A 13,988-nucleotide genomic window follows, 5' to 3' on the forward strand; every position below is an offset into this window, starting at 1 on the left:
CCCCCCCCCCCATCTAGCATAAAATACAATAAATAAGTAAATAAATATAAACTTTTAATGTTGAACACCTGATTATCAAAGTGGACATATTCCAAACACTATAATGAAAATAAAATGATTTTTTTCTACCTTTGTGGTCTGGTGACTTTGTTTTTCTGATCATGCTGGCTCAGTACCTGATTCTGCTGCTATCTGTCCTCTTAACTCCATTTCCAGGACAGGCCCAAAAAGGCTCCCTCCCATGGATAACTTGGCAGTGCTGGTTAGGATAGCAGTTACATAGTGAAGCATCGGACAGCCCCCAAAAGATGTGAAATCTGTGCTTAATCCCTGTGTAAACATCCCAAAGATTAGCTCAGAGCTCACATGCTCTGTAATGTGCATTTATCTGACCCTCTGGAGACCTGAGATCAGTCCCTGCAGATACTCACTGGCACCCAGCAAGACCCCAAACCTACTAAGGGAAGACGGTGGAGCAGGCCTGTCCTGGATGTCTGCCAACCTCAACCTGGTGCATTATGGACTTCAAAATACTATATTGCTTTTTGGGATGTATGTTTAGAAGCAGGACTGGCCAAAAAGTCCCCCTCCCGGAACTGATAACCTAAAGCGGATTTTTCTGTTTTTTCCCCACTGCCAACCGCAGCAATTCCTGATACTCGGCACCCCATCAATCCACTTCTGAGCGTTCCCACACTTTATCTTTAATTCGGAGGGTAGGGCGAAGAAGCCGGACGAGCAGTGACTCATCTGCTTTCCCTTCTTATTTTAATATGGAAATTCCCGGCTCCCCCTTTCCGCCCCTTACAGGTGATCGCGTGACCAGGGAGCATAAAAGCAGCCCTGGGAGCCGGGAGTTGAACAATCCGAGCCACAGACTCCCAGGAGAGGAACCGAACCGAGCCGAATCAAACCGAGTCAAACCAAACTAGCATAGCTCCCGGCTACAACATGAAGAGCCCGATGAGCCTCCACGTCCTCTTGCTGCTGGTCCTGCTGGGAAGCTTTACAGCTCCCTCGCAGGGTAAGAGATGCCCAGTCCTCTGCTTGTCCCCCCTCCTCCCCACATTGCTTTGTTTTACTTCTGTCTGATAACACTCTCAGAGGAGCCTTTGCAAAACGGCTGTGGAGGGAGGGAGGGTGCTAAACTCCGATTATCCTCTATAGGAGTTGCTCCATGTTAGAGGAAAGTGTGTGTGGGGGGGAGGAGGGCTGCCCGACGATGACCAGGAGAAGAGATTTACTTGTTTTACAAGCAGCCGGGCAGACACGAGGCGCTGCCTGCAACTCAGCTTCACAAAATGTTTTTTAAAGGTAGGTGGGAGGCGGAGCAGCGGTATGGTGGGGCAGCACCGCAGCAGCGTCCTTGAAGACAGGCGCCCCCCTGCGGTGCTTACCCCTCTTACCGGGTTGGCACAGCCCTGTTCATGTTTTCCCTCCCTGGGCCTCCTTAACTTCTGCCTGGCCCTGTCTTTGAACTTCCCGATAGTGACTCTGCCCCTCCCGGCTTACTTCCTCCTGGGGCGAGATCTGCACTCTTAATGTGGACCGGGCTAATTAAAGATGGACTTTTTTTAAGGGTGAGGGGCAGTGTCCTATAAGCCCTGTCACAGTGCCATATATAGAATTTGGGGGTATGTAAGTAAAATAGGTATTTGCAGAATAGTGTTTAAGTTGCCCTGCTCGTACTTATCCAGGTATGTGTGCATATACGGACATAAGTGCTAATATTATAAACATTTACAAACATAACACACACGTAAATGTGAGCATCTGGGTTACAGAATTGCTTGTCATATGTGTCTACACAGCTTGTCCTCAAGAGAATTATATGAAACAATGTCAACAGCCTTACTGAAGTCCAGATGGGCAACATCCATGGTATCGCCCCAATGTACCATTTTCATTCCTTTATTGAAGAACTTGATCAAGTTTATCTAATAGGATATTTTTTTTGTGACTCAATATTGTCTGGTAGAGTTGTGCATTTATTTTAAAAATCATGGCACAATGTGACAAATCAGAGCATTTTTTATTTGTATCCCTTTAAATGAACTGAACGACCTTGGGGCCAGAATGAGCCAAATTCTCACCGTGTCATCCATTTGAGGCAAAATCATAGTCAATGGGGCCAGGCACAGCGGAGCCACCATTGGAGGGTGAAAAGGAAGAAACATAAGTTGCTTCCTCCATCACGCTGAAACTTTATGACAAGTAGCCAAATCAGCTTATGACTGCCTCATTTCTCACAATTCCATGGCTGATTATGTCAGCAGCTCAGTGGGAAACTGAAAACAAACGCCAACAACCCAGCACTAGTTTTTCTTGTGAATTTAGAGAGAGAAGGTGACAGAAAGCTGGTGGTATCAGAAAGTTATTTTGCTGAAATTCAAATGGTCTAAAAATAGAGAAATCTTACAAAGATCAAGAGAGCTCTGAGGCAGAGACAGCACTGAGGCAGAGAAAACTAAGCTTTAAGAATCTATCAGGCTCCAGAGTCAGAGAGAAATAGAATACCAAAAGAGCACAAAAATGACAAACAATGGCAGGCAGAAATGTCAAGTACTGCTAGTTATCAAGTACCCTCCAGAATAAAACTTCTTCCACTAACAAACTTCATGAACACAAATCCTTCAAGAAACTTTGAGTGTTGATGGCACTTAGAATGTTTACCTGCCCATTGAACCCCAGTGCCTTCCCCTCCCCCCCCCCCCCCCCCACACTGAATACCAACTTTCCAACTTCATTGCACTGGGGTCTCTATGCTAATGTTGGTGTAGCTTTACCTCCCTCTCTGTTCCTTGGAGGTTTCATTCTACTGCTTGTTCTTCTTTGCCCTTCTCACAGTGATTTGGAGTCTTCCTGCAATGGATAATGCCCTTAACCCCTCTTTGGATGCCATGTGGTCTTCATGCTGATATATTGGGATGCTATTGCCTGTGTGGCAGGTGCCTATCAGCATTTTCTTTAAAGAAGTTTGATTTAAATATGGATGGCAACTCCACTATTTACAGTGTAAAATTGCTTGCCCTATTGACTTTAATGGAGCTGATATAAATAATTTGGAATCCCAAAAACAAACTGAACTGAAGATAAACAGAACCAACACTTTTTCTTATGCATAAATCTATTATCTGCGTTATACTACTACTACTACTACTTAACATTTCTAGAGCGCTACTAGGGTTACGCAGTGCTGTACAGTTTAACAAAGAAGGGCAGTCCCTGCTCAAAGGAGCTTACAATCTAAAGGACGAAATGTCAAGTTGGGGCAGTCTAGATTTCCTGCGTAGAGGTATAGTGGTTAGGTGCCGAAGGTGACATTGAAGAGGTGGGCTTTGAGTAAGGATTTGAAGATGGGCAGGGAGGGGGGCCTGGTGTATGGTCTCAGAGAGTTTATTCCAAGCATGGGGTGAGGCGAGGCAGAAAGGGCGGAGCCTGGAGTTGGCGGTGGTGGAGAAGGGTACTGAAAGGAGGGATTTGTCTTGAGAGCGGAGGTTACGGGTAGGAACATAAGGGGAGATGAGGGTAGAGAGGTAAGGAGGGGCTGCAGAACGAGTGCATTTGTAGGTTAGTAGGAGAAGCTTGAACTGTATGCGGTACCTGATTGGGAGCCAGTGAAGTGACTTGAGGAGAGGGGTGATATAAGTATATCAGTCCAGGCGGAAGATAAGACGTGCAGCAGAGTTCTGAATGGACTGAAGGGGGGATAGATGGCTAAGTGGGAGGCCAGTGAGGAGTAGGTTGCAGTAGTCGAGGCGAGAGATAATGAGAGAGTGGATGAGAGTTTGGGTGGTGTGCTCAGAGAGGAAAGGGCGAACTTTGCTAATGTTATAGAGGAAGAAACGGCAGGTCTTGGCTATTTGCTGGATATGCGCAGAGAAGGAGAGGGAGGAGTCGAAGATGACTCCGAGGTTGCGGGCAGATGAGACGGGGACGATGGGGGTGTTATCAACTGAAATAGTGGAGGGAGAGGAGAAGTGGGTTTAGGTGGGAAGACAATAAGCTCGGTCTTGGCCATGTTCAGTTTCAGGTGGCGGTTGGACATCCAGGCAGCAATGTCGGATAAACAGGCCGATACTTTGGCCTGGGTTTCTGCAGTGACGTCTGGTGTGGAGAGATAGCATAAAGATGATATTGGAATCCATGAGATGAGATCAGGGAGCCCAGGGAAGAGGTGTAGATTGAGAAGAGAAGGGGTCCAAGGACAGATCCCAGAGGAACTCCAACAGAGAGCGGGATGGGGGTGGAGGAAGAACCATGAGAATGTACTCTGAAAGTACGGTGGGAGAGGTAAGAGGAGAACCAGGAGAGAACAGAGCCCTGGAACCCAAATGTGGACAGTGTGGCAAGAAGTAAGTTGTGATTGACAGTGTCAAACGCGGCGGATAGGTCGAGGAGGATGAGGATGGAGTAGTGACCTTTGGATTTGGCAATGAACAGGTCATTGCAGACTTTAGATAGTGCCGTTTCCGTCGAGTGTAGGGGGCGAAAGCCGGATTGAAGCGGATCGAGGATGGCCTGAGAGAAGAGAAAATCAAGGCAACGGCTGTGAACGGCGTGTTCAAGTATCTTGGAGAGGAAGGGTAGGAGGGAAATGGGGCAGTAGTTGGAGGGACAAGTAGGGTCAAGTGATGGTTTTTTGAGGAGTGGTGTGACTACAGCATGCTTGAAGGTGTCAGGGACAGTTGCAGTGGAGAGAGAGAGGTTGAGGATATGACAGATGGAGGGGGTGACAGTAGGAGAGATGATGTTAAGTAAGTTGGTGGGGATGGGGTCAGAGGAACAGGTGGTGCATTTCGAGGAGGAAAGAAGATGGGCGGTTTCCTCTTCGGTGATGTCAGGAAAAGAGGAGAAGGAGGCCTGGGTTGGTTGGTTGAGGGAGTGGGTTAAAGGGTGAGGAGGAGGAGGAGGTGGTTTGGTAGTGAATTCGAGGTTGATCTTCTGTACCTTGTCGCGGAAGTAGTCAGACTTGGTTGGTTGGTTGGTTGAGGGAGTGGGTTGTAAGGTGAAGAGGAGAGGTTTTGGTGGTGAATTTGATATATAATCAGCATGGGCACCCCGTCATAATACAACTACTACTGCTACTACTTATCATTTCTAAAGCGCTACTAGACGTATGCAGCGCTGTAGACTTGAACATGAAGAGACAGTCCCTGCTCGACAGAGCTTACAATCTAATTAGGACAGACAAACAAACAGGACAAACAAGAGATAAGGGAATATTAAAGTGAGGATGATAAAATAAGGGTTCTGAACAAGTGAATAAGGGTTAGGAATTAAAAGCTGCATCAAAAAGGTGGGCTTTTAGCTTAGATTTGAAGACTGCCAGAGATGGGGCTTGACATACCGGCTCAGGAAGTCTATTCCAGGCATATGGTGCAGCAAGATAAAGGAACTGAGTCTGGAGTTAGCAATAGAGGAGAAGGGTGCAGATAAGAGAGATTTACACAGTGAATGGAGTTCCCGGGGAGGAGTGTAGGGAGAGATGAGAGTGGAGAGGTACTGAGGAGCTGCAGAGTGAATAATAGCCCCGACAAAACAGCCCCTAACAAAATGCCCCACCCACAAAATAACCCTTGACAAAATAGCCCCCTAGAAAAAAATAACACATCACAAAAAAGATGATAAACTACAAGTAAAATCTTCACTGATAAAGGCTCCTACCAGCATTGCATTGTATAAAGCATATATAAATAAACAAAATTCTATAGCTACCAACTGGTACTCGAGATCTGTTCTGCTGTTTAAGGAAACTATTCTTCCATCAACATGCTAATTAAAAAAAACACAATATTGTCATTATTTTCATAGTTTTACCAACCTTATCCTGATTGACAAGGTAACATTATTAAGAAAAAAAAGTAGTGCCATATTCTGGGCAGCCTGATCGGGCCCTTTTGTCGGGGGGGGGGGGGGGCTAATTTGTCAAGGGTTATATTGTGGGCAGGCCACTTTGACAGTGGCTATTATGTCAGGGGCTATTATGTCTGGAGCTTTTTTGTTTGGAGCTTTTTGTCGTGGTTATTTTGTCGGGGCTATTTTGATCGGGTACCAATCAGCATATTATAATACAAAGCACCATATTTTCATATCATCTTCATAGTTTCACCCAGTGTTGAAGTTAGATTAATAGGTCTGTGACTGCCCACCCCCTTCTCCTTTCCACTTTTGAAGTAAATAGCAGGTTAGTGGCTCCATGTTAAACATCACTCTAGTAAAATGGATTATCTTACTGCAGCTTAGTAACTATCCCTCTCAAACAAGTAAATTTGTCAGATTGAAGCTGAATATGGCTGATATCTACATAGCTGTTGTCCCTGCCCTGGAATATCTGTGGCTCTTTCTCTATCTATATGGATACATTTTGGACATATACCCATGTATATGGCCAATGGCCAAAACGTGTCCATTCACTGGTACCTTATTTTCAAGCAAAAGACCTGTACCCAATACTACATAAGTAGTATTGAAAATCAGACCCCAAATATTCTAGATTGCATATTCATAGGTGCCATATCAGAAGAGTCTGTGTATAGGTTGATGAAAAGGAATCATGGAAATGGAATGCCAATTTTCATGCTTGTCTTTTAAATCTCAGCTCTCCCTGGTACCTTGTCTCAGAGTCACTATAAAATCAAATTGCATACTCTCAATAAAACAGAAAAGGTGGAAAAAAGTGTACAAGAAGTCTATTTTATTAGTTATTTGCATATATATATACCACCTTGAGTGAAGTCCCGTTAGAAGGCGATAAATCCTAATAAATAAATAAATCTTATATTTTAGTTCCCTGAACATGCCAAAGAGGGTTATTCATCTTTTTTCCACAATTTCACAATAAATAAATACAAATAAACAAAATAAGAATAGCAACCTATGCTTTTACAGAAGAAACAAGAAAGTCTGTGGATGAAGACACTCTTTTTCCTTCTGATGATGACTGGAAGGTGACAGTGTTGACAGGAAAAGCAGGAACTCAAGCCAATGTCACCCTCTGGATATACGGAGACAAAGGAGCTTCAGGGCCAGTAATGCTTGACCAGAACAGTAAGAAGCCATTATTTCTTCCAGGACAAGAAGATGGATTTCAGGTAAAGTTGGGCATTATTAAATTTTGTCTCTTTTGATTCTGGTGCTCATTTTCAAAGGATATAAACATCTCAAAATGCTCCCCAAAAAGGTCTATCTTCCAAAAACATCTAAATAGCAAATTTGGAAAGAAAAAAAAAACATCCAACACTGCAGCTTATCTAAATAGTAAGGGGGCTTGTTGGGGGTGGGTAGGAAGTGTATTTTGGGTGAGACTAGGGAGGACCCAAAAACAGGACATTCATCAGCAATAATTGAATAGGAAGAAATATCCAAATCTTAGATTTAGGACATCCTAAGTTAGACCTATTTCAATGACATCCAGGGTGATGTCACTGAAACTCTGATTGAGTAGCTGACTACTGCAGGGATTAAGGCATGATCCCTCCTCTGTAATTCCTCAGTGATTACTGTCCCTCTCACTCAACCCTGAAAGTGAAACTAACCCTGAAAGTGAAACTAGGAGGAATACCAAAGCAGGAAGCAAGTGTGAGGGCTCAGTAGCCTAGTGGTTAGTGCAGTGGACTGTTAAACAAAGCAACCTTGTTTCAAATCCCATTTTAATTCAATTTTTTAAAATTGTAAGTTCTCTAGAAACAGAAATATACCTACTGTACCTAAATATATAAGCTACCTGCAAGCTTGAAGGCTATTAAAGTACAGTAGGTATTTTCTGTTCCTAGAGGGCTCACAATTATAAAATAAAAGAGTTGAAGTGGGATTTGAACCTAGGTACCTTGGCTTAAAGTCCACTGTACTAACCACTAAGCTACCCCTCTGCTTGAAAGTCTGGGTGGCCATTGTTCTCAAAATGTTGCCAGTCAGACGTCCCGACCCTATCCCTGGCTTTTTTGCAGTTCATAAGTTGGACGTCTTATTTTGGAAAGTGGTTATTCATTTTCAATGTTCTCAGCACAAACACGTCTATCTCACTATCCTTTTTTCCTGTTTGAAAATGGCTGTGAGATTTTTTTTTTTGGACATTATGAGCAGGATGTCCCAATTCTTACTTGGATGATTTTTTTATGTCCTTCCTTGATATTAAATGATATAATAAAGTTAAAGGAATGTGAATGAGTCATGGATAGACTAGGACTGTTCTACTCAGCACTTTCTCCTAAACGCTTTGTAAATATCCCACCATTTTTCAGATGTTATATCTGTTTTGATATTTGAGGGTGGGATGGGGATTTATCAATGTGGGCTACCATTAAGATGTATTATTTTACTCTTAACTCCAATTATTAGTAACAAGGTCTCACTGTATATTGTGGGACCTGTGCTAAAAGCACATTAGTGATAAAATATAATGTCTTAACACTAACCCATGTTGATAACTACACTAACCAGCTAAATTTGATCTGGTAACAAAGCTGCATAGAGCTATGCTAAACCTAGTGGGTCAAATTTGCGCCAGCTCAATGTAGCTGAAATTCAGCCAGCTGAGAGTGTTTTCCCACGGATAATTATGGGGCCCTTTTATAAAAGGGTGATAAGCATAGCACCGATTTGGCACGTGGCGATTCAGACCTACCACTGGGCTCCCGGGGAGTTTGATGATACTAACTCCCACAAAGTGCCATTTCTGGGGCTAGAAAATAATTGAGCAGTACTGCCTGGTTATCACCGGGCTACTGCCAGAGACCCTACCACCTTCTAAATTGGAGGTAGTAAGGGCTTCCCCGGGAAATGGCCACATTTAACTTACCACATAGTCATTTCTTTTTTTTTAAAGAAAACAAGCCTTTTACTGGTGGCGGTAAAAGAGGGCCTTGGTGCACAGCAAACCCATGTGCCAATGCTCCCGCAGGGCCCCTTTTACCGCCATTTGGTAAAAGGGCCCCTGTGTGAGGCAAAATCAGAAACCCAGCTCTGGAGGATCCAAGATAGTAGCTGTATAATAACAGCAGGGTGTTTCTCACCTTTTCTTTCCTTGGGAGCAATAATTTCCTAGAGATGGGCAAGTGTAAGTGAAACCCGTGTCTCCCCTCCCCCCCCCCCCCCCCCCCCCCCCCCCCCCCAGTTACTCTCCGAAACCCCTTAAGCATGGATTTGGATTTACAGCCGGGGGCCTTGGGTAGACTCTGTTCACAGGCTGGTTCCCCAGAGCTCCCAGTACAGGAACCACGCAGCACCACAGAAGGTTTAAGGATAACTGGAACTTTATTGAACTGTAACAAAATAACAACTCCGTAGCAATGATCTTCTTTAGCACAGTCAGTAGAGAGATAGGTCATGTAACTCCAAATGAAATCTCAATCATCAATGGGCACTTCCAATCTGCACCCAGTAGGAGTCTTCGTGGAGACAGGCCAAATGCCGACTCCACCCTGGAACACCCCCAAAACAGTCAGTTTGCAATTCTGCACTATCCAGTTTTCAGCAAAACTAACAGATTCACGTGCCACTGAAAATTAGCGGTTAGCCCAGAATAGGTGATTTAACTGGCCATGAGCTATTTCTGGACAGTTTAAATTGCTTTGAGTATCGATCCAAAACACTCTGTTGAACTAGTAGTGGGTCCAGTTGAGAATTTTGTGGTACATGCTGGAGGACAAAGGCCTTTACCAGAGCAGAATGATCTGCAGAGACTGGCAAATGAAGCAGGCTGCTTGTGGCGGTCTCCTAGATTAGAAGATACCCTCATCCCAGATATTCACTGCCCACCGCAACAGCCAGTCGCTATAGGTTCCCCTGATGAGTTGGTTCAGCTTCCTCAAGCCAAAGGTTCTGGAAATGCTAAGAGACAGGGTGGAAGTATGGCTCTCTGAGTTAACATCTGAGATGGAAGTGGGAAGACCACAAATGCTAAATTCTGCGGTGATGGCATAGCTTTGGATTGGAGAGAATTCTGCATAGATGCCTTTAGTGGCTGAAGGTATGTCGGTGAAAGAGGATTGATGGATAATAACCCACGATTACCTCCTACTCTTTTGAGAAAACCCAACACGTGTCTTTGAAAACTATTTGGATTTCAAATTTAGCAAAAGCTCCCTATCATGAATAATATATCCCAAGAGATAAATTTATTAGAGACTAGAAAAATTCAGCACGATGCTAAAATAGAGTAATTAAAGGTTTCTTTTGATAAATGTAATGATCTTGATCAAGCAGTTACAATGTTACAATCAGCACAAAATATTTGTACAACAGATCTATCTACGGTTAAATTTAAGCTAAAATCACTGGAGAACTTGCTAAGGAGTGTTAATTTGAGACTTTTAATTTTTCCATGGGATCAAAATGTCTTGTTTAGTGAAATGTTTATTCGTTATTATGTGGAAGTGCAACAATTTACACAAGATATTCCATCTACTGAGAAAGTTTACTGTTTACCAGATTAGAAGCATCTGGCAAATGAAAATCTTGATTATACCTTGGACCACTTAGAGAATCACAAAGGGGTTAAAGAATCTTCTGGAATATATTGAGGACTGTTACTGGAATGGCTAGACTAAAAAAACAGGTTGAGAAGGAATATTGAGCTTAATGACATTGGGAACTAGCTTCACAAGAGTTTTAAATGACAAGTATATTATTTTCCAACCATCTTGGACACCGGTCTTAAATGCATTACCAGAATGTGAAATGTGAAAGTTCTTCAGTCCCCATTCAGGAAAAACTGGAGCAACTGCTGCAAAGGGTTTCCAAGCTCTTAGGTGTACATTGCTATTCTTGCTTGTGCTTTAACATAACAATAAGATTTTATTCAAACATCAGAAATTGAAATTTTGAGGCTTACGTATTTTACTCCATGTAGATGCCATGCTTGTTTAACTAGTTCACTTTCATTTATTTGTCATTTAGATCAAAATGAAAAATGTGGGGAAGATATATAAGATTAGAATCGGACACGATGGAACCAGTGATTATCCTGAGTGGAATTTACAGAAGGTAATGTTATATAACTAGAGGTGGAACTAAATGCTTAGTTTTAATATTAATACTGAAATTCTGTGTTTACAAAGCAGCATCGTTGCCTTCCACACACGTAAAAAGTTCAAACTAACAACCAAGCTTTACCTCCTAAATTCTGTGGGCTTTCATTTCCATATGGAAATAAATACTCATAAAATTTAAATGATGGGAAAATAAATTATAAAGAGAAGGGAAACCTCTCCACTGAATTCTCCCCTCCTTCAAAAGCCACCTACAGTATCTAGGGCATTTTGCACATCATTTTTAGCCCTGCTTGAAAACTAATCACATTTTTTTTTAATGCTCCCAACTTTGAAAAAAGATTTTACTTTTCAAAGTTTAAGGGTTCACATGCAAAAGGACCCTCACTGGACTAGTTTTATAGATTTTTTTATGAGGAAAACATGTGTTTCTTCTTGTCTGTAACGTTCAGAGTTAAGGCCTACATCGACACTGGCACCCAACCCAGCTATTTTTAAACAAAGCCTCAATTGTGCTCCATGGGATTAAGCATCACCGTCTTTCTTAATGTCTGAAGCTATAACGGTGCTTAAGTATTTTAACAATGTGCTGATATGTTTCATGGACAAAGTGTTCCAAGTGTTTTAATCATTGCACATATGGCAGCTGAAAAGGGTGCAGGCAGAACTTGATATAAACTGGAACTTTTGGGGTACTCTTTGGGAATCTCCCTGAAGCAGGATGATGAAGCATGGTCTGTGTTAGCTTTCATTTTTAAAGTCCCTAAGGGGCCCTTTTAACAAAGGTGCACTGAATCATTTTTCAGCGAACCTGTAAAAAGTGTTTTTTACAGATTTTTGACGAAAATGGATGTGCAGCAAAAGATTGCCGCACGTCCATTTTGGGTCTGCGACCTTACCACCAGCCATTGACCTAGCGATAAAGTCTCACACTGACTGGGCGGTAATGACCTACGTGCGCCAAATGCCACTTGGTGTATGTACGATAGGTGCATCCGTAAATAAAAAATACATTTTGGCCGCGCGTATCAGATGCGCGCCAAAAATAAAATTACCGCAAGAGCCACATGGTAGTCGAGTGGTAACTCCATTTTGGCATGCATTGAGCATGCGTAGAGCCTTTCGCAGCTTTGTAAAATAAGTATTAATTTATAGCCACAACGTTTTTGGTTCAACTGATTTGAGATTGGAAACTATTGAAGGACATAATCGAATGGGGTGCCCAAGTTTTCCTGAGGACGTCCTCATAGGACGTCCCTGCGAAGGGGCGAGGAAACCTGTATTATCGAATCAAGATGGGCGTCCATCTTTCGTTTCGATAATACGGTCGGGGACGCCCAAATCTCATCCTTTAGGTCGACCTTAGAGATGTTTGTCCTTAGAGATGGTCATCCCCGATTTTCTGCAATAATGGAAACCGAGGACGCCCATCTCAGAAACGACCAAATCCAAGCCATTTGGTCTTGGGAGGAGCCAGCATTCGTAGTGTACTGACATGCCAGGACACCAACCGGGCACCCTAGGGGGCTCTGCAGTGGACTTCAGAAATTGCTCCCAGGTGCATAGCTCCCTTACCTTGTGTGCTGAGCCCCCCCCAAACTCCCCAAAACCCACTACCCACATCTGTACACCACTACCATAGCCCTTAGGGATGAAGGGGGGGCACCTAGATTTGGGTACAGTGGGTTTCTGGTAGGTTTTGGAGGCTCACATTTACCATCACAAGTGTAACAGGTAGGGGGGATGAGCCTGGATCTGCCTGCCTGAAGTGCACTGCACCCACTAAAACTGCTCCAGGGACCTGCATACTGCTGTCATGGAGCTGGGTATGATATTTGAGGCTGGCATAGAGGCTGGAAAAATATTTTTTAAAATTTTTTTGAGGGTGAGAGGGGGTTAGTGACCACTTGGGGAGTATGGGGAGATCATCATCCTCCAGTGGTCATCTGGTCATTTAGGGCACATTTTTGTGGCTTGGTCGTAAAAAAAAAAGGACCAAGTAAAGTCATCCAAGTGTTCGTCAGGGACGCCCTTCTTTTTTCCATTATTGGCCAAGGACGCCCATGTGTTAAGCACACCCCCTGTCTCGCCTTCACTATGCATCCGACACCCCCCTGTGAACTTTGGTCGTTCCCACTACGGAAAGCAGTTGAGGACACCCATAATTGGCTTTCGATTATGCCTATTTGGGCGACCCTGTGAGAAGGACGCCCATCTTGCGATTTGTGTCGAAAGATGGGCGTCCTTCTCTTTTGAAAATAAGCCTGATTGTATACATGTTTAGTTTCATATGTGCAATGATTCAAACACTTGAGACACATTATCCATGAAACATCATGAGTTTATGAAAGCCTCAATTGATAAGAGCACTATTAAAAATATTTAGGGGTCCTTTTACTAAGGCGTGCTAACAGATTTAGCATGCGCTGAATGATAGGACACCCATTATATTCCTATGGGTGTGTTATGATTTAGCACATGCTAATCGTTAGTGTGTGCTAAATCTGTCAGCGCACCTTGGTAAAAGGACCCCTTAGGTTTTATATATTTGCAAGAAGTGTGGGATTGTTTTTTGGTATATTGTTATCACTTTCCCTCCAAGCGTATATTTTTTTCTACTAGTAATAAGACTTTATACCTGAAGCTATACAGAGCAAGGGAATAGCCAAAGGGGAGGCCTGGGACTATCTAGCAGCCAACCTCAGCATCTGTGTTGCTGGTGTGGATTCCTAAGCCCTGCCAGCTTAAGAAACGTGGGGCCCATCCCCAACCAGTAAAGCTTAGCACTGAGCAGCAGCGTTTTGAGCTGCCAGTGCTGACAGCATGAGCAAGCTCAGTACCACACATGAAATGAGTATGCTTATGGTGTCAACTCTCAAAGTTCTGCCTCTGATTGCTGAGCTTTATTGACCAGGATGGGGCCCTGGATTTCTGCATGTGATAGGCCTTCTAAATGTTCTCTTTAAGGAGATGCATTTGAGAGTTGCTGTTACATGC

The 13,988-nt window shown here is 43.4% G+C and overlaps 1 protein-coding gene across 1 annotated transcript in view; it reads left to right on the plus strand.

Moving 5' to 3' along the window:
* The window catches only part of LOC115477536 (lipoxygenase homology domain-containing protein 1-like), a 428,353-nt gene that overhangs the window by 26,672 nt on the left and 387,693 nt on the right, over positions 1-13,988 (plus strand). The window contains exons 4-5 of the mRNA XM_030214471.1: positions 6,892-7,094; positions 10,900-10,986. Of these exons, the coding sequence (XP_030070331.1) occupies positions 6,892-7,094; positions 10,900-10,986 (290 nt within the window). The remainder of the gene's footprint in view (positions 1-6,891; positions 7,095-10,899; positions 10,987-13,988) is intronic.

This window comes from Microcaecilia unicolor, chromosome 1 (assembly GCF_901765095.1).
Source record: "Microcaecilia unicolor chromosome 1, aMicUni1.1, whole genome shotgun sequence".
NCBI lineage: Eukaryota > Metazoa > Chordata > Amphibia > Gymnophiona > Siphonopidae > Microcaecilia > Microcaecilia unicolor.